The sequence below is a fragment of the Neolamprologus multifasciatus genome, chromosome 13 (assembly GCF_963576455.1).
Source record: "Neolamprologus multifasciatus chromosome 13, fNeoMul1.2, whole genome shotgun sequence".
NCBI classification, from domain to species: Eukaryota; Metazoa; Chordata; class Actinopteri; order Cichliformes; family Cichlidae; genus Neolamprologus; species Neolamprologus multifasciatus.
Window position 1 is genome coordinate 72,860 of NC_140451.1, and position 21,974 is coordinate 94,833.

General features: G+C 40.3%; 1 protein-coding gene across 2 annotated transcripts in view; it reads right to left on the minus strand.

Moving 5' to 3' along the window:
• LOC146504712 (protein NLRC3-like) overlaps positions 1-21,974 on the minus strand; it is a 245,145-nt gene that overhangs the window by 23,973 nt on the left and 199,198 nt on the right. The window contains exons 4-9 of one of the 2 annotated variants that reach the window (XM_085183401.1): positions 20,161-20,239; positions 19,794-19,998; positions 17,918-19,718; positions 11,240-11,413; positions 9,558-9,731; positions 4,401-4,574 (exon numbers count right to left, since the gene is read on the minus strand). In XM_085183401.1, the coding sequence (XP_085039527.1) occupies positions 4,401-4,574; positions 9,558-9,731; positions 11,240-11,413; positions 17,918-19,718; positions 19,794-19,998; positions 20,161-20,239 (2,607 nt within the window). Of the gene's footprint in view, positions 1-4,400; positions 4,575-9,557; positions 9,732-11,235; positions 11,414-17,917; positions 19,719-19,793; positions 19,999-20,160; positions 20,240-21,974 lie in introns of those variants that run through there. The other variant, XM_085183402.1, reaches the window with a different exon arrangement.

The window sequence follows — 21,974 nt, forward strand, 5'->3', positions numbered from 1 at the left end:
ACACTTCACCTACTGGTGTGGGCCAAAGGGGCCAAAGGGGCCGATGGCGCGATATGGCAGCCTCGCTTCTTTCAGTCTGCCCCAGGGCAGCTGTGGCTACAACTGTAGCTTGCCTCCACCAGTGTGTGAATGAATAGTGGAATTGTAATGTAAAGTGCTTTTAGGGTCTCGAAAAGCACTATATAAATGTAATCCATTATTATTATTATGATGCTTTCTCTCTCTGCGTCTTGTGCACCTTAACTTTTTCAGCGTCCCTGTCATTATCTCATCCCATTATCTCCCTAATCCATCTCATTTCCCTGAGTGTTCTTTCCTCCAAGTTGTGTGAGTTAGTCTGCATCTTAGTACTTCCTGTTTTACTTTGATAGTCTCTGTCTGGTGTGCATCATGTTCAGTTCTGTTCACTGAATCCCTTTAGTTAAATACCAATCAGCAGTGTTTCCTCCTGTGGCTTCGACCCTGGTTTGCCCTCGTGTGTATTTACATCTGCATCTACATCTGTTTTGTGAGTTTAAGTCCTGCCTGTGAGTGTGCTTTTGGTTCCTATCCTGCCAGCCAGTCCATGGCAGCAATATAATAAATTTTACACGAATAACTTAAATATTACAATTAAAATCTTTTCAAAACAAATCCAACACTGGAAATTTCCTGATAAAAATATTTCCTGATAAAAATAGTTTTCTTCCTACTTATCAGATAGGACCTTCTCTGTTAGGACTGACAGATTTACATCTAACATTGCCCCGCTAACCTGTGGGGTTCCATAGGGCTCAGTTTTGGGTCCATTATTATTTTCTTTTTATATTATTCCTTTAGCTGGCATTATTCAGTCTTTTAGCAACGTTTCTTATCTATTTCTATGCTGATGACATTCAGCTGCGTTTATCCTTTAAGCCTCACCAGCTGGATAGGCTGTCCACTCTAGTCCCGTGTTTAACTCAAATCTCTGTTTGGCTTTCTAACAATTACCTTGTTTTAAACAAAAATAAAACAGAGACCATGATTGTACAGGGTGGGCCATTTATATGGATACACCGTGATAACATGGGAATGGTTGGTGATATTAAAGTAGTGTTTGTGGCACATTAGTATATGTGGGGGGGCAAACTCCTCAAGATGGGTGGTGACCATGGTGGCCATTTAGAAGTCGGCCATCTTGGATACAACTTTTGTTTTTTCAATAGGAAGAGGGCCATATGACACATCAAACTTATTGGTAATGTCACAAGAAAAACAATGGTGTGCTTGGTTTCAACGTAACTTTATTCTTCCATGAGTTTTTTACAAGTTTCTGACCACTTATAAAATGTATTCAATGTGCTGCCCATTGTGTTGGATTGTCAATGCAACCCTCTTCTCCCACCCTTCACACACTATTAGCAACACCGCAGGAGAAATGCAAGCACAGGCATCCAGTATCCCAAGTTTCAGGTGCTGCACATCTCGTGTCTTCACATCATAGACAATTGCCTTCAGATGACTCCAAAGATAAAAGTCTAAGGGGGTCAGATCGGGAGACCTTGGGGGCCATTCAACTGGCCCACGACGACCAATCCACTTCCCAGGAAACTGTTCATCTAGGAATGCTCAGACCTGGCACCCATAATGTGGTGGTGCACCATCTTGCTGGAAAAACTCAGGGAACGTGCCAGCTTCAGTGCATAAAGAGGGAAACACACCATCATGTAGCAATTTCAAATATCCAGTGGCCTTAAGGTTTCCATTGATGAAGAATGGACCCACTATCGTTGTACCCCATACACAATACCAAACCATCACTTTTGTTGTTCCAACAGTCTTGGAGGGATCCATCCAATGTGGGTTAGTGTCAGACCAATAGCAGTGGTTTTGTTTGTTAACTTCACCATTCACATAAAAGTTTGCCTCATCACTGAACAAAATCTTCTGCGTGAACTGAGGGTCCTGTTCCAATTTTTGTTTTGCCCATTCTGCAAATACTGTGCGCCGATCTGGGTCATCCTCTTTGAGATGCTGCAGTAGCTGGAGTTTGTAAGGGTGCCATTTGTGAGTAGCTAATATCCGCCAAAGGGATGTTCGACTAATGCCACTCTCCAGTGACATGCGGCGAGTGCTACGCGGTGGGCTCTTGCTGAATGAAGCTAGGACAGCCACTGATGTTACTTCATTAGTGACAGTTTTCTTGTGTCCACATTTTGGCAAATCCAACACTGAACCAGTTTCATGAAACTTAGCAAACAGTTTGCTGACTGTAGCATGGGAGATGGGTGGTCTCGTAGGGTGTCTTGCATTGAAATCTGCTGCAATGACCTGGTTACTGCGTTCACCAGATATCAACACGATTTCGATCCGCTCCTCACGTGTTAACCTCTTCGACATTTCAATGGCTGTGAACAAAGTGAAACGTGTAAATAACTCATGAAAGAATAAAGTTACGTTGAAACCAAGGACACCATTGTTTTTCTTGTGACATTACCAATAAGTTTGATGTGTCACATGGCCCTCTTCCTATTGAAAAAACAAAAGTTGTATGCAAGATGGCCGACTTCTACATGGCCACCACGGTCACCACCCATCTTGAGGAGTTTGCCCCCTCACATATATTAATGTGCCACAAACACTACTTTAATATCACCAACCATTCCCATTTTATTACCGTGTATCCATATAAATGGCCCACCCTGTAGTTCCTTCTGAACTACATTCTAACATCAGTCAGGTTCTTGCCTCTTTCTTTCTTTCTGCCAAGTCAAATATTCAAAATCTTGGAGTAATATTTGATTCTTCATTTAACCTCTTAAGCCCCAAGCCTACCTGATCTCCTGCTTTTTGCCCCCGTATCAGGGGGCGTTGGGGCTTAAGAGGTTAAGGAACATCTCTAAACTCTGACATATGGTTTCCTCAGCTGAATTAGAAAAAAATGTTCATGCATTTGTTTCATTGTGTTTAGATTATTGTAATGTCCTGTTTACCAGCTTGGACAAATCATCTCTTTCTCACCTCCAAGCTATACAAAATGCAGTGGCCAGGCTAGTAACGCGTTCTAGTAAGAGTGCTCACATTACTCCCATTTTATATTCTTTACATTGGCTCCCAATAACATTTAGAATTTGTTTTAAAATTCTTTTTTTAACATATAGAGCACTAAATGGACAGGCCCCAGATTATTTATCCAAGCTTATAAAATACGCTGGTGCTCATTGTCTTTGCTCACAGGCTCAGAGTTTGTTGGTTGTTCCCCGTACATGACTGAAGACGAAAGGGGACAGAGCCTTTCAGTCTGTGGCTGTGGAACAGTCTACCACCACAACTACGTTTAGTTGACTCTGTGGAATCCTTTAAAAAGCAGTTAAAGACTTTTTTGATTAAACAGGCATTCTGTTAATCAACACTTTTAAATTGTTTTGAATTTGCATTGTTTATATTGTCTATTTTATTACTTAATGTTTTCTTTATTTTAACCTTTGTGTACAGCGCTTGGGACTGCCTGTGCTTAATAATTAAACCTTACCTTACCTTTCCTTACCTTAACTTAACTTACCTTACCTATCCTATCTAAATAGGGGCGATTGTGGCCCAAGAGTTGGGAGTTCGCCTTATAATCGGAAGGTTGCCAATTTGAGCCCCGGCTCGGACAGTCTCGGTCGTTGTGTCCTTGGGTAAGACACTTCACCCGTTGCCTACTGGTGGTGGTCAGAGGGCCCAGTGGCAGCCTCGCCTCTGTCAGTGCGCCCCAGGGTGGCTGTGGCTACAATGTAGCTTGACATCACCAGTGTGTGAATGTGTGTGTGAATGTGTGTGTGAATGGGTGGATGACTGGATGTGTAAAGCGCTTTGGGGTCCTTAGGGACTAGTAAAGCGCTACACAAATACAGGCCATTTAAATAGAAACCAGTGAAGAGCTGGTAGATTTATTAGTACTGGTTCTGTACCTGCTGGCACGGACATGCAGTACTGTTGGTCACTTTACTAATTCTAATATCTGCAATTACATACAGTTAAAAATAATCCTTAATTACCACATAATGGACCTTGTTTGTAGTCCCTCACTTAAGTCTTCATTTCAAATTGGCCATTTTACCTCCTTTCCCAAAAAGAACACTTTACAGCATTTTCATTGGTCAATTTCAGGAAGGATGGTACACCATCACCTCTGCTTTCTGATGTAGAAGTTGTGGGAAAAAAACTGTAAATCTGCTATAAACACAATTTGACTGACGACTGGAAACATAATTTCAACAACATGACAACAGGACAGCCTTGTGTGAAACACATTGTATTCAGTATCTCCTTGGTGTTTAAAAGTCTTTCAAACACGAAGCATATAAAACACAGTCCCTATTAAAAGGTGTTGGTTATGGAAGCTTTGGAGTAAAACAAAACAAAAAAACAAAAACAAAAGAAGAATAAAATCTCACCTCAGAGTTTCCAGTGTACAATGTGGACTCTTCAGTTCTGCAGACAGATGAACCACCCCTGAATCTTTCAAGTCATTGTTACTCAGGTCTAACTCTCTCAGACTAGAGAACTGGAAGCTGAGAACTGAGGACAGGGCTTCAGAGCTTCTCTCTGAGAGGTTACAGCCACTCAGTCTGAAAAAAAAATTGTACCCATATGAGATCACTTTACTTGCTGAATCAAGACAACAAAAAGAAATATGTTGATATACAATATAATTAATTTAAAATGAATGAATAAATCTGTTACCATTAACATTTTTTTAATGGAATTCAAACATGGAATTTGCTTGGGAAAAAATATTTATACCTTTATATATAAATAGAAACCACTTGGGAGCTGGTAGATTTACTAGTACTGGCTCTGTACCTGCTGCCACAGGCATGGAGTATTATTGGTCACTTTACTAATTCTAATATCTGTGATTATACATACAGTTGCAATTAATCCTTAAGTTTAACACAATGGACCTTTTTGTAGTCCTTCACCAAACCCTTCATTTCAAATTGGCCATTTTGTGTACTTTCCCAGACAAACTTTACATTAATATTTTTTTGGTGAGTTTCAGGAAAGATGCTTCACCACCTCTGCATTTGGATGTAGAAGTAGTGAAAACAAACTTTGAATCTGCTACAAATATAATTTCTAGCTGGTGACTGGAAATGTAATCTTAACAAAGATGACTGCAGGACATCCATGTCCGGTAAACATTGCATTCACATGATTTTCCAGGGAGAGTGGGGACATTGAAAGAACAATACAGTATCCACATCTGAACCAAAGAGAAAAACAGTGAAATGTGGATTATTAAATATTAGGTCTCTCTCCTCCAAGTCTCTGTTAGTACATGACTTAATAATTGATCAACAAATCGATTTACTCTGCCTTACAGAAACCTGGTTGCAGCAGGATGATTATGTTAGTCTAAATGAATCAACACCCCCGAGTCATTCTAACTACCAGAAATCTTGAAGCACAGGCCAAGGGGGCGATGTGGCAGCAATTTTTCACACCAGCCTATTAATGAACCAAAGACCCAGACAGACTTTTAATTCATTTGAAAGCCTGATGCTTAGCCTTGTCCACCCCAGCTGTAAAACTCAGAAACCAGTCTTACTTGTTATCATCTATCATCCACCTGGGCCTTACACAGAGTTTGTCTGATTTCTCAGACTTTTTTATCTGATTTAGTGCTCAGCTTAGGTAAAATAATTATTGTGGGTGATTTTAACATACGTGTAGATAATAAAAATGAAAGCCTCAACATGGCATTTAATCTGTTATTAGACTCAATTGGCTTCTCTCAAAAAGTAAAAGAACCCACCACCACTTTAATCACACTCTAGATCTTGTTATAAAATATGGCATAGAAACTGAACATTTAACAGTGTTTCCTGAAAACCCTCTCCTGTCGGATCATTTCCTGGTAACATTTACATTTACAATAATTGATTAAACGGCAGTGGAGAGTAGACTTTATCAAAGTAGATGTCTTTCTGAAAGGGCTGTAACTAAGTTTGAGAATATAATCCACCCACTGTTATCATCTTCAATGCCCTGTACCAACGTAGAGCAGAGCAGCTATCTGAACGCTACCCCAACAGAGGTCGATTATCTTGTTAATAATTTTACCTCCTCACCACGTACGACTCTGGATACTGTAGCTCCTGTGAAAACTAAGGCCTCAAACCAGAAGTACCTGACTCCGTGGTATAATTCTCAAACACGCAGCCTAAAACAGAGGGCTCGTAAGCTGGAGAAGAAATGGTGTGTCACAAATTTAGAGGATCATCATTTAGCCTGGAGAAAAAGTTTGTTGCTTTATAAGAAAGCCCTCCGCAAAGCTATAACATCTTACTATTCGTCACTGATTGAAGAAAATAAGAACAACCCCAGGTTTCTCTTCAGCACTGTAGCCAGGCTGACAAAAAGTCAGAGCTCTGTTGAGCCAACCATCCCTTTAACATTAACTAGTAATGACTTCATGAACTTCTTCACAAATAACATTTTTATCATTAGAGAAAAAATTACCAATAATCATCCCACAGATGTAATATTATCTACAGTTACTTTTAGTACTATTGATATTCATTTAGACTCTTTTTCTCCAATTGATCTTTCTGAGTTAACTTCAATAATTACTTCCTCCAAACCATCAACGTGTCTTTTAGACCCCATTCCTACAAAACTGCTCAAAGAAGTCCTGCCATTAATTAATGCTTCGATCTTAAATATGATCAACCTATCTCTAATAATCAGCTATGTACCACAGGCCTTCAAGGTTGCTGTAGTTAAACCTTTACTTAAAAAGCATCTCTAGACCCAACTGTCTTAGCTAATTATAAGCCAATCTCCAACCTTCCTTTCATATCAAACATCCTTGAAAGAGTAGTTGTCAAACAGCTAACAAATCATCTGCAGAGGAATGGCTTATTTGAAGAGTTTCAGTCAGGTTTCAGAGCTCACCACAGCACAGAAACAGCTTTAGTGAAGGTTACAAATGATCTTTTTATGGCCTTTTATGAAAGTGGACTCATCTCTGTGCTTGTCCTGCTAGACCTCAGCGCAGCGTTCGATACTGTCTACCATAATATCCTATTACAGCGATTAGAGCACGCTGTAGTTATTACAGGTACTGTACTGCAGTGGTTTGTATCATAACTATCTAATAGACTCTAATTTGTGCATGTAAATGGAGAGTCCTCTTCACACACTGAGGTTAATTATGGAGTTCCACAGGGTTCGGTGCTTGGACCAATTCTCTTCACATTATACATGCGTCCCCTAGTTAGTATCATTTAAAGACATAGCATACATTTACACTGCTATGCAGATGACACACAGCTCTATCTGTCCATGAAGCCAGATAACACACACCAATTAGTTAAACTGCAGAAATGTCTTAAACACATAAAGACCTGGATAGCTCAAAACATTATGCTTCTTAATTCAGATAAAACTGAGGTTGTTGTACTCAGCCCTGAAAATCTTAGGCTACGTTTACACTGCAGGTCTTAATGCTCAATTCTGATTTTTTGATCAAATACAATTTTTTTGTCTGCGTGTTCACACTACAAATAAAATGCGACAGCAAACGCGCTCTAGTGTGAATGCTCAAAGCATGCGCAAAAGAACTTCACACACAACGCGCTCTGTTTAGATCCAGAGCAAACAGTATTGTTTGACAGATGGCCATTAATATAAAGACTTCGGACTTTACGTTTCCCAATTTTTGCTTTAAGTTATTTTGTTATTTACATAATAATGTAAATAACCTAATAATTATCCTTATTGCTGTTCAAGAGAGGAGCGGTGCTTCAAAGGATAGTTGCAGATTTCTGTCCGAATCTGCAGATTATAGAGTATAAATAAAATGTTCACGTTTCTCCAACGTTGTGTTTCGAACAGTTTCACTGAAATCTATACGGGATGGCCAGGAAGTGTTCACGATGTCTTCTCCGGCGCTGATAATTGGCGTCTGTCTTGTGTCGGTGACGTAAAAGACGGATTTAATGCGACATGACCGTTCAAACAGCAGTCGCTTTTTAAAACATCGGATATGTATAGGATTCAGTACCAAATACGAAACTGACCCAGATCGGATTTGAAATTATCAGATTTGCGCCGTTCACACTGTCATACCATGATCGAATATGGGTCGCATAGTGTCAAAAAAGTTGGATTTGATGCGCTTTCGCCTGCAGTGTGAACGTAGCCTTAGAAATATGGTATCTAACCAGATTCTTACTCTGGATGGCATTACCTTGGCCTCCAGTAACGCTGTGAGGAACCTTGGAGTCATTTTTGACCAGGATATGTACTTCAACGCACATATTATACAAATATGAAAGACTACTTTCTTCCACTTGCGCAACATCTCTAAAGTTAGAAATATCTTGTCTCTTAGTGACGCTGAAAAACTAGTTCATGCATTTATTACTTCCAGGCTGGACTACTGTAAGTCATTATTATCAGGATGTCCAAAAAACTTGCTGAAAAGCCTTTAGTTAATCCAAAATGCTACAGCAAGATTACTGACAAGGACTAGAAAGAGAGAGCATATTTCTCCTGTTTTGGCTTCCCTTCATTGGCTTCCTGTTAAATGCAGAATTGAATTCAAAATCCTGCTCCTCACATACAAGGTCTTAAATAATCAGGCCCCATCTTATCTTAATGACCTTATAGTACCATATCATCGTATTAGAGCACTTTGCTCTCGCACTGCAGGCTTACTTGTTGTTCCTAGGGTATCTAAAGGTAGAATGGGAGGGAAAGCCTTCAGTTTTCAGGCCCCTCTTCTGTGGAACCAGCTTCCAGTTTGGATTTGGGAGACAGACACTATCTCTACTTTTAAGGTTAGGCTTAAAACTTTCCTCTTTGCTAAAGCATATAGTTAGAGCTGGACCAGGTGACCCTGAATCCTCCCTTAGTTATGCTGCAATAGACGTAGGCTGCCGGGGGATTCCCATGATGCATTGAGTTTTTCCTTTCCACTCACCTTTCTCACGCACTATGTGTTAATAGACCTCTCTGCATTGAATCATATCTGTTATTAATCTCTGTCTCTCTTCCACAGCATGTCATTATCCTGTCTTCCTTCTCTCACCCCAACCGGTCACAGCAGATGGCCCCGCCCCTCCCTGAGCCTGGTTCTGCCGGAGGTTTCTTCCTGTTAAAAGGGAGTTTTTCCTTCCCACTGTCGCCGAAGTGCTTGCTCATAGGGTCATATGATTGTTGGGTTTTTCTCTGCATCTACTGTACAATATAAAGCGCCTTGAGGAGACTTTTGTTGTGATTTGGTGCTATATAAATGGAATTGAATTGAATATAATATAATTGAATTGAATTGAATTGAAGTGAATTGAAGTGAATTGAGTTTGAATGGACCATGTTCATCTTCAATGCCGAAACTGCTGCACTGAGCTACGGCTGCAAGGTGGTTGGTGCCTTTCAAACCAAATGGTGAGCACCAGAGGTGAAGAGACCCACCAGGCCAGTCCTATCGGGCTTGGTTAGGCTGTGGGACTTCAAAGGCAATAGGTAGCTGGCTGAAACAAAAACTTGGGTGAGGGAGATGTTTGGAGAGGCCATGGAAAAACACTTTCGGACTGCCTCACCTCAGAGTTTCCAGTGTACAATGCGAACTCTTCAGATCTGCAGACAGAAGGGTCCCTCCTGAATCCTTCAGGTCGTTGTTACTGAGGTCCAGCTCTCTCAGACTAGAGGACTCGGACCTGAGAACTGAGGACAGAGCTTCACAGCTTCTGTCTGAGAGGTTACAGTCACTCAATCTGAAAAACAATTTGTAATCAAATTAAATCACTTTATATCCTACCAGTCAACAGTTTGGACACAACTGCCCATTTATTTATTTTTTTCTTTATTTACATTGTAGATTCTCACTGAATGCATCAAACCTACGACACATGTGCAATTATGCAGTAAACAAAAAAGTGTAAAATAACTAAAAAAAATGTTGTGTATTTTAGATTCTTCAAAATAGCCACTGACAACAAACAGAACTAGAAAAAGTAGCATTTTCAGCGAAAATGCTGGGTGAATGCCGTGTTGCTGAAATCATCTGCTGAAAAAAGCCAAAGAAGTTGAACTGCCTGCTGAAAACATGCTGTCACAGGTAGGATTCGAATCCACGCCATCCCGGAGTGAGTAGCATGAGGGGGAAGGGTGGTGGAACATACACTCATTTGCACTTAGAATCAGACACAGAGAGAAGCAAACGATATTTAAGCTCTGAAACAAATGCTTCCCTAGAGAAAACTATAAGTAATTTCGCAAAACATCTTTCACCATGAGTACCAGGACCTTCCAGAATACAACATATTAAATTTTCATGTCGGTAGAGTTTATTATATTGACGTGGTAACAGTGTAAAGACACCCAGCAATTTTTAATTTTAGGCGAAATTTAGATACTCCCCACACACCACTAGAGGGAGCCAGTGCACCACAAATGGTACACAGACATGCAGATAAGCTTTCTGCAATGTATTTCTGACATGCAGGAATGTCTGAAAAGAAGTGCTGATAACTGTTTTGATCAGAACCGAAGTGGGAATGTCCTAGTGTTGACACTTTCTGTTTAAAAACTGAGTTAAGAAAGATATAGCATTCTCCAATGGGAAATATTTGAACCCCGGCTGCCCGCTCTAAAAGCTCGTTCTCATCCCAATGAGCTAAGATATCACTCAGCCAAAATCCGAGATGCAATGTATTTCAGGAGTGTACTTAGACAAAACTCAAAAACATCTAAGCTATAGGAGCTAGAGAGATCATTCCTACACTGATTTGGTCAGAAGAGATGTGGGAATATTCAGGTGTTGACAATTTGTGATTAAAAAATGACTTAAGAAGGTTAAAATATGCTGCCACAGGTAGGATTTGCACCAGAGCCTCCCGCTCCCACACCGCCTTATGTACCCACTAAGTTGAAGCAGGTTCACTCTGGCCAGCTAAATCACTTTAAGTGAAGAGTTGTTTGCCATTCATTTAAAAGAAATTAATAAGAAGCTTAATATAACATAATTTCTAGCTGATGACTGGAAATGTAGTCTCAACAAAGATGACAGCAGGACATCCCTATGTGGTAAATATTGCATTCATTTTCTTCTTGGTCAGTAACAGTCAAAAAGTAACCACATAAAACAGTGCCTGTTAAAAAGGCGGGTTTTTTTTTTTATGGCCGCTTCCCAGTAAAGTTTTCTTTGTACTGCTCTGCTACCGTGTCGGACAATTTTAAGAACCATCTGACTAAAAAAAAAAGAGAGAAAAATAAATCTCACCTTAGAGTTTCAAGTGTACAATGTGGACTCTTCAGTTCTGCAGACAGAAAAGTCATACCTGAATCCTTCAGGTCATTGTTACTCAGGTCCAACTCTCTCAGACTAGAGAACTGGGAGCTGAGAACTGAGGACAGAGCTTCACAGATTCTCCCTGAGAGGTTACAGCCACTCAGTCTGAAAAACAATTGCAATCAAGATAAATCACTTTATATGTTGAACCATGATAAAAATAAGAAAAAAGTTTAGTGTGGAACATTTTTTAAGAAATTCTTTTAAGAAAGAAATCAAACTTGTGGTTGCTAAAAACAATTATACATTTATGTGTTATTTATTTATTTATTTATTTATTTATTTATTTATTTATTTATTTATTTATTTATTGCCTGGCCTGTTCGGTTCTATAGCAATCAGAATTATTGTCTGAAGGCGAAGAAAGATGCCCAACAGATTTACTTCACCAAGAGAATCAACACGGCCTTGCCGCATTGGTCCATTTGATTGACCTTTGTTATTATAATTTATTTATAAATGTTATACTATTTTAAATTATTACAGACAGGACAGACATGACTGGAGAATAGGAAAGAAAGAAAGAAAGAAAGAAAGAACGACAGACAGACAGACAGAAAGACAGAAAGAAAGAAAGAAAGACCTTTAACAAATGCATTTATTCATATCACAAGTTAAACATACAAAGAAACACTCACTAAGTCAAAAGAAACATCACAAAATACCCCCCAAAAACCACACACACTTAGATCCACATGTATTTATCAAAACAAATACACTGAATAGTAATTTAATTTTAAAAATACAAAACAAGTGTACCATCCTCCGTCAATGAACAAAAAACATTTCTAATACACCACAAATCTGTAAACGTCTGTAGATTACAAGTAACACTATAAAAAGCATGCTCCACTTTCAGTCTTGATGCAACTAACCCCTTAAAACTAAGTACCGCATCAGTCCAACCCTGTCCAAGCATTTTATTTTTCCTTGTTTTTCAAATTGCTAACTTAGCCATACCAAGAAGGAAATTTATTAAGACACGGATCTTTTTTTTTAAAGCTACTTAAGAATAAAAACAAAAACAGCTATAGAAAAACGCTCACCCAGGGCTTCCACCCAGTCCTGCAATAAACTAAACAGGCTTTTTAACCTTACAGAGGACAAAAACAAGTGTTTCAGTGACTCCTGTTGTTCACAACACGGACATCCACCCCTAGTAGTTGGGTCAAAGTGAGCTCTGTGTCTGTTTGGAAGGTTGCCGGTTCGAGCCCCGGCTTGGATAGTCTCGGTTGTTGTGTCCTTGGGCAAGACACTTCACCCGTTGCCTACTGGTGGTGGTCAGAAGGCCCAGTGGCGCCAGTGTCCGGCAGCCTCGCCTCTGTCAGTGCGCCCCAGGGTGGCTGTGGCTACAATGTAGTTTGCCATCACCAGTGTGCGAATGTGTGTGTGTGAATGGGTGGATGACTGTATGTGTAAAGTGCTTTGGGGTCTAGTAGGGACTAGTAAAGCGCTATACAAATACAGGCCCTTTTACCATTTACCATTGAGTTGGCGAGTCCAGGTACATAAACACCTGTTTACGCAGAGACTGAACATGTAAAAGTTTAGAGTCTCTACACCCCAAACTCACAGACTGGAATCCACTGGCCATTCTTCCAAAGCATTTAAGCTCCTGTGCCAGTGCTTCATTAGATATAAAGGGCAGAACACCAGACAGTGTAATCCGTATGGATGGTAAAGCTAAGCTAATAAACTAGTCGTTTATTGATATCCCACTTTCAGTAAGCGAAAAAACTAACTCAGGTTGCTTAACAAAAACAACAACTTCTTTATTCATACAGGAGGTGTGTGTAATATTTCCATGCCCCACTTTGTCCCCAACCGCCAACAGCACCTGCTTCACTGAAGCGCTGGGGCTGTGGCGCCACTCTCACTCCATGTCTCAAAGACAGGGACGCCATCCCTGCACACCAAAACACCCAAGAAAATGTCAATCCTAACCCAAATCCAAAGACGTAAAACAATAATCAACAAAGAAAACAGTCCTACCATAAAATAACTGAAACTTGACGAGAAATTAAAAATAAATAACAGCGCTCAATCTCTCAATCCTACTCATGACATGCTCCACCACCAAACTCCAGGCATGCAATGCAGAAAGAAAGAAAGATTTTTATTTGACTTTTAAAAATGCATTTATTTACTTAACAGTGAACCATACACACATCCATCTCAAATCAACACATTCCTAAATAAAAGTTCAGAATTATTTAAAGTAAACAGGCTACCTTTATAGTCCCAAAGATTTTGAAAAACATCCAACTCCTTCATTTTGAAGTAATACTTATATTCTAATTTTTTTCTGCTCTTGGCTCTTGACGGAGGCAGTCGCACTATTCTCCTTCTTCCTCTCCCTTATCTTTCCTGCTTGGCTTCTCATGTCTTTTGTATAGTCTCGCTTATTCTCTAACCCTCAAAGAGTTTCTCAGTCTTGTTCTGAGACTGTAAAAATTGGATGCAGTTGTTCACACTAAACCCAAACATTCACCATCTTAATAGTGATGTGTCGGTCGCGAACAAAATGGCTCTTAGAGCTGGATCTTTAATGTGAATGACGTGAGCCGGCTCCTTATCGCGAGCCGTGGGTTGTTGTTTTTTTCTTTCTCTCCCTCTCTCTCTCGCACTTTTTTTCCGCTTCACTCCGCACGCGAGCCTTGTGCTTTGCGCTGGGAAGAGGGGGGAGGAGCAGTAGTTACACTCTCAGTAGCACAGGAACAGAGCGGGAGGGAGAGACAGAGAAAGAGCCAGGGAAAACAACGTCACATTAGAAATGTATAGTAATCATCCACAACTATTTTGAGTTGCAGATGATAAAGGATTCAGAAAGTTTATTCATGCAAGCCCATATGACAGAGAATATGCATCTTCTTTTTGCTTTCATATTTTAATTTATATTTAATTGTATTGTGGTTTGCAGTGTTTTTTTTTTTCACTTTAAATTTATAAAAGGAAAAAGCTGAAAATTTAAATAATTAAAATTTGAAATGTGAATAGTTGTTTTTTGTATTATATGATTTATTTATTACATTTTATGTGGAGTGAATAAATAAAAGTATATTTACAGTGGCCCCTAGAGACAAAGCACGTACAAACTCCAAAACACATACAAACCCCAAAACATGTATGTCTGTGAAGGTTCTCAGTCATCCAGGTCATCGTAGTCAAAGGAGCTTGCAAACAGCCACTTCACAAGCGCATGGCACAACACAGAAGAGCGACCTCCACAGGACAAGATTCAGCTGTCCATCTGCATCTTAAGGATAAAGGACACTCTTTCGAGGATGCCAATGTTCACATTTTGGACAGAGAGGACAGATGGTTTGAAAGAGGAGTTAAAGAAGCCATCTATGTCCACTGTGAGCGACCATCTTTGAACAGAGGCGGTGGTTTACGACACCAACTCTCTGCCATCTATAATCCAGTTTTGAGATCCCTTCCCAGATGCCTTAACGCCCACTCACACCCTGGGCCATCTGACCTCAGGAATTCGCATGATAAGGTGGGGCCAGGTTTCACAATGAACCCACCCGAAACTCTGGCTGATTGGGACCCACACCCAGTTCCACACCTTGGCTCAGGCGATTAGAGGATCATCAGGGGGTCCTTTTGTCCCTCTGTGGGGGGACACTCCCACTAGGGTTATATCTGGGACTCTCCACCATTTGACCTTAGAACTGAAGAAGCCTCTCGGATGAGAGGTGAAACGTCTTCAAGTAACTTAAAGAAGTCCAGACGCTTTTCTTTGCAAGCTCCTTTGACCCCAAAACATGTACAAACTCCATAGCACGTACAAACTCCGAAGCACATATATGCTTTCAATTGTGTAATTTAAGTGATCTAGGTAGCTCTGTTTTGGAAGTTCAGTTAATGCTAGAAATGTGTTTTGGAGTTTGCACGTGCTTTGGAATTTGTACATGTTATGTCTCTAGAGGCCACCACATATATTTATATATAAACATATATAAATAAAACCACTTTTTTACATTAGTAATTCCTTTTGTGCATAATTTTATATTATTGTTAATAATAAATTAATTAAAGCAACAAAACAACCTGAAGAGCCGGTTTGGAGCCAAAAGAGCCGCGTCTCTTTAGTGAGCCGAGCCGAAAGAGCCGGTTCTCTAAAAAGAGCCGGAAATCCCATCACTAAATCTTAACTCATGCGGCTATCCCACTGGGGCCAGCTGAAGGCCTACCAAGGTCGAAGCTGACTGGAACAACAAAAATTCTTCCATGATAACAGAATTGTTGTCAGAACTCTTTGTACCTCCTTCAAGGCCATCCGCGTTGAAGATTGTTGACTTTTGCTTAACCGGGTGAAGGGACACTGTCTCTCAGCTGAACACGGAACACACACGCATACATATGCATGTACACTGACACAGACCTGCACTCACTCCCCCCACCCCCTCCAAACGCCTTCAAAGCTTATGTGTTCTATATTGTGAGATGTGATGATTAATGTGCTATGTGTTGAGATGTTTTTTTCTGTTCTCAAACTGATCTCCCTGTTGGAGCTCAGTCTGGGGGAGTCCTCGTCTTTTTCTAATGTTGTGCATTTTCCATTTTTATACCTCTCTGACCTGTCAACCCCATGTGATGTTTGTGTAATGTATGTATGGTCAGAAGGTTAAGATGGCACTGGTTAGGCTGGCAGCCTTAACCCAATTTCCCTCGGGATAAATAAAGTATTATCAATCAATCAATCATCACTCTTGCCCTTAACATACTCTTGAAAAGCTGTACACAATCAGTATTTTGTTCGTTATCAATCTTATATTTCCTGTTCAAGTAAATTGCAAACTTTGCCTGACCCAGGAAAAAATTCATCAATCGCCCCGTTTTCTTCTTTCTTTTGTCATATGAAAAACCAAAAATAAAACATTGTTTTGTGAAACATTCTCCAAATGATTCCCACATACCACTAAGTACTGAAAATAAAGCCATTAATCTGAAATGGTGTACAAAACAATGAAAAATTGTTTCTCATTGAAGAAAAAGGATATTTATCTCAAACCTCAGGCTTAATGATGGACACATTAACCGCCTTTAACCACATTAACAGTGCCACAGTGCAAAAGCCACAGAGGGCTGCAGTGACGTGCCCACGGGCTCCGCCAGCAGCCAGCTGTGCCAGAGCAGACTGAGTCCTGGGCCCAGAGGCCCAAGGTCCAAGGGCCCCCCAAACCCCAGAAGGGACCCGACCGAGCCACGGGCGCCAGGCCCTGCCAAGCAGCCACTGATAGCGAGCCAGTACATACCTGAGTACCCAGGCCAGGACACCGAGAACCACCCACCCACTGAGAGTTGAGGGCATCAGCCACTCGCAGGGAGTGTGGTGAGGGGAGCTAGGGCCCCACTCCAGGGGGGGCCTGAGATGTTCCCAGAGGAGTGGAGTCTAAGACCCGACCTGACAAAGACCTAGGCAAACAGGCACACACAGACACAAATATACATTCCCACCCTCATGCACACATGTACAAATAATCATCACTCGCCCAACTTGGAGACAAACAATTCGCCCCTAGACCCAGGAGTTGTTACCCTTTCCCCTGCAGTGGAGACAATCAGACTGTCCCAATCCTGCAGCAGCAGGGAGGTCCAGCATGCTACGTGCTGTTCTAAAGTTTAAAACACAAGAGGGGCATGATGCTTTCTGCCAGAGAGCAGCAGGTGTCAGCATGGCCCCTCCCGAAAACCCTCAATATCTACATGCATTTAAAATTGAGAGGTGGGCACTGGCACCAGAGGCGAGGTTGAATACACAGACCATCAAACATCTATGTGTAAATGAAAACCAGTGAGACAATGGTACTACCTCTTTACCTACTAGCAAAGTTATGAAGAACTGGTGGTCACTTTCCTTATTCTAGTATTTCCGATTACATAAAGCTCTAATTAATTCTTATTTTTTGCATTCTGGACCTTGCTTGTAATCCCCGAATTATTTCTTTATCTAAATAAAGCAAACTTTATCTCCTTCCATAGAAAGGAAGTAAAATGAAAGACTGCTTTTAAAATGAAAGAAAAAACACTTTATTATGTTTAATGAAGTATTCGGCTCCACCCCTGATGTAGAAGTTGTGAAAATAAACTGCAAATATGCTATGAATATAATTTTTAGCTGATGACTGTTGCATTTTTTGTGGCTGTGAAGAGTGAAAAACCTTAGGCTACTCAAACAAGCAAGAGGTTTCTGAAGGATCAGCCCTATGATGTAGTGAATTTTGTTTAGAAGTCTAAAGTAATTATTACATGTGCTTTTGGGATGAACAAAACATCTCACTTACATTTTTTTTTTAAATTTAATACATATCCATTTGTTTTTGAGCAATTGTCTTATTAGGGGTTGACCATATGTTGGTTCTGGATGGTTCATTGACAAGTGTTATACATAGGAATAGGAATAGGAATGTTTTAGAAATGCTGATACTGACTGCTGCTATGAAACATTAAAATTATCACATATTTGTTGACAAATACTGATAGACATTTAATTTAATGGTTTTAGGGCATCTAATTAGACAGTTTAAGTTTTTTAAATTTTCATGTCTGCACTTTTGTTGAAGTAGAATGAAATGAAGCGATGATCACATATGTACTTACAGAGCTTTGCTGGAGGCTTTAACCACTGGCAGCATTCTCAGAAGTGCCTCCTCTGAAGCAGAGTATTTCTTCAGGTCAAACACATCCAGATCTTTTTCTGATGACAGTAAGATGAAGACCAAAGCTGACCACTGAGCAGGAGACAGTTTATCTGTGGAGAGACTTCCTGATTTCAGAGACTGTTGGATCTCCTCCAATAGAGAACAATCATTCAGTTCATTCAGAGAGTGGAGCAGATTGATGCTTTTCTCTGCAGACAGATTCTCACTGAGCTTCTTTTTGATGTACTGAACAGTTTCCTGATTGGTCTGTGAGCTACTTCCTGTCTGTGTCAGCAGGCCTCGTAGGAGAGTTTGATTGGTCTGCAGTGAAAGACCCAGGAGGAAGCGGAGGAACAAGTCCAGGTGTCCATTTCCACTCTGTAAGGCCTTGTTCACAGCACTCTGGTGGAGAGATTGTAGATTTGGAGTATTAAATAATTTAGACCACATGGAGGTTGTTTGTTGTTCTTTCACCAGATTGATTCCAGAGTTGATGAAGGTCAGATGGACATGAAGAGCAGCCAGAAACTCCTGAACACTGAGATGGATGAAGCAGAACACCTTGTCCTGGTACAGTCCTCTCTCCTCTTTAAAGATCTGTGTGAACACTCCTGAGTACACTGAGGCTGCTCTGATATTGATGCCACACTCTGTCAGGTCTGATTCATAGAAAATCAGGTTTCCTTTCTGCAGCTGATCAAAAGCCAGTTTTCCCAGAATCTCAATCATCTTCCTGCTCTCTGGACTCCAGTGTGGATCTGTCTCAGCTCCTCCATCATACTTGACCTTCTTCACCTTGGCCTGAACCACCAGGAAGTGGATGTACATCTCAGTCAGGGTCTTGGGCAGCTGTCCGTCCTCTCTGGTTTTCAGCACATCCTCCAGAACTGTAGCAGTGATCCAGCAGAAGACTGGGATGTGGCACATGATGTGGAGGCTTCGTGATGTCTTGATGTGGGAGATGATCCTGCTGGCCTGCTCCTCATCTCTGAATCTCTTCCTGAAGTACTCATCCTTCTGTGGGTTAGTGAACCCTCTGACCTCTGTCACCATGCCAACACAGTCAGGAGGGATCTGATTGGCTGCTGCAGGTCGTGTGGTTATCCAAAGGTGAGCAGAGGGAAGCATTTTCCCCCTGATGAGGTTTATCAGCAGCACATCCACTGAGGTGGACTTTCTAGGGTCAGTAAGGATTATAGTTTTGTGGAAGTCCAGAGGAAGTCGACACTCATCCAGACCATCAAAGATGAACACAACCTGGAAGTCTTCAAAGCTGCAGATTCCTGCTTCTTTGGTTTCAGTAAAGAAGTGATGAACAAGTTCCACCAAGCTGAACTTTTCCTCTTTCAGCACATTCAGCTCTCTGAAAGTGAATGGAAATATGAACTGGATGTCCTGGTTGGCTTTGTCTTCAGCCCAGTCCAGGCTGTATTTCTGTGTTAAGACTGTTTTCCCAATGCCAGCCACTCCCTTTGTCAGCACTGTTCTGATTGGTTCATCTCTTCCAGGTGAGGCTTGAAAGATGTCTTCTTGTCTGATTGTTGTTTCTGGTCTGTCTGGTTTCCTGGATGTTGTTTCAATCTGTCTGACCTCATGTTCATCATTGACCTCTGCAGTCCCTTCCTCTGTGATGTAGAGCTCTGTGTAGATCTGATTCAGAAGGGTTGGGTTTCCTGCTTTAGCGATCCCCTCAAACACACACTGGAACTTTTTCTTCAGAGCAGATTTAATTTTAAGTTGAGAAACTGCACCCTGAAGTTCTGAATGAAAAAATGAAGATTACCTCTTGGAAGTGAAAATTAACACTTAATTCCCTAAATGATTAATCATCTTACTTCTCTGCAGATGGTCAGCCAGCTCCTCCTGCTTCATTATTGTCAGAATGTTCAATGTGATCTTCACAAATGCCTCTCTGCTGCTCCTCCTCTGCTCATCATCCTCCTTCTGGCTTTCTACGTATCCTGTGTAATCTGGCCTCAGAACCTTCTGGATCTTTTTCAGCTCGTTCTTCACAAAAGTGATGATGTTGTCCTCCAGCAGCTGGAACAGAATACTTTATGAATGAGCCAATCAGACTGAAATCATGGAGCCAAACATCAGATCCATGTTGGACACACTGACAATCCACTGGTCTACAAAGAGCAGCATGGAGATGATTGTGAACAGAATAGATGTAACAGTAGTTGTTGTACATGTACAGACCCTAAATATGGAGTCCAGGTGTGTTTGATGCTGCTGGGCAGACTGACCACTGGGAACCTCTGAGCTCTGCTGATCCACTCTGTGGATGAATCATGGAGAATTATTTCAAGCACAGGAAAAAGATCCTGTAGTTTTCTGCCCAAATAACTTCATTTCAATCATGTTCGTCAAATTTAAAACTCTCAGATTGTGAAAATATCAGTAATTTTCAGTCTGTTTTTTATGGAGTCCCTTTCAGTTGTGATGTAAGGGATGAAGCTCACAAGAAACTTTGAGTCATCATTAAACTGAACCATCAGCTACCCCTTCAAGCAGATCCTTTCCCTAAACCCAGAAAATTATCTGAGGCCTCACTCCAAAACCATAAAACCAGCTTTACAAACTAGGTGGATTAGTGTAGTTGAGATGATAAATGATGTGTTATTTTGTCGAAATCCTAAGTGCATCCCATCTGACCCCTCTGATGTTTTTGTACAACATCTATTTTTTCATATTTAAGGAAAGTATGAAGTTTTTACCTTTATAGTATGAATGCAGTGGAAATTCTGTGCCACAGTAAGCACATTTTTTCTGCATCATAAATTCATAAGTTCAGGAAATTAGATTTCAGGGCTGAAAGAATCTGTGATTAAATCTGAGCATCAGTATCATAGGATATATCCACTACATCCACACCCCTGTTGTTCAGTGTTGTCCTGATGGGAAAAACATGAACCCACTCAGTACAGACTTTCCCCATAGATATGAGCATCACTGTCCTCAAACAGCAAATGACCAAGTCTAACATTTTTATCTTTTCTCTTTCATTGTTTTCTTTTGAATGAATCTTTGTAAAAATCTGAGGATTTTTCAGGTCATATTTCTCCAGGAAAACACAAACACCTTTTTTTTTTTTTTTTACCTAACTTTCAACACTACTTCTTAGCCAACTACAGCTAAAATACATTTTAGAATGGTTACCCATCAACATACCCTCTTAGATGAGCCCTGGCTAGATGTAGAACAGGCACTATGCAATAATATAGAGATTTCAGTCCTATAATTTATTAGCTCAACCATCAAACGACATGAATGCTTTAAAAGCATCAACATCAGCTCTTCTCTGACAGCATAGTGGGAGTTTCTAAAAATAATGGAGTCTTCATTAATCTCATGGAAACGTACACCTATCTGGAACAATCCAGACATATTACAAAACGATAATATGATTAACTTCTCAGATTAGAGGAATTAAATACTTCGAACATATATTAAAAGATACAGACTTTATTCCATTTTAAAGACTAGTAATACAATATGTGATTAGTGTGAATAGTGTGTGAATGTGTGTGTGAATGGGTGGATAACTGGATGTGTAAAGCGCTTTGGGGTCCTTAGGGACTAGTAAAAGCGCTATATAAATACAGGCCATTTTACCATTTACCACTGACAATATGGGATCAACAAAAAAATATTTTTTATAATATCAACAAATTAAATCTATAGTCAAAATTTTTTTTAAACCGAATCAAATTGAATTACAAACACCATCAAGTGTGGTACAATTCCTTACTCTTAAAACCCCCAAATTATTGTCTAAAATATGCAGAATACTTCCTAAAATAGATTAATTAATATACCTGTCTAATACAGAATAGGAAGCGGATTTATCGATCAGCTTAGACCAAAACTTCTGGTCTCAGGTATGCTTAAAAACCTTTCAATTGATTAGAAATCCCAGTCCACAATTAATACAATGCAAAATATTACATAAAGTGCACTATACAGCTCATTGGATGTTCCAAATGGGCTTTAGGTCTTCTAACAACTGTTCA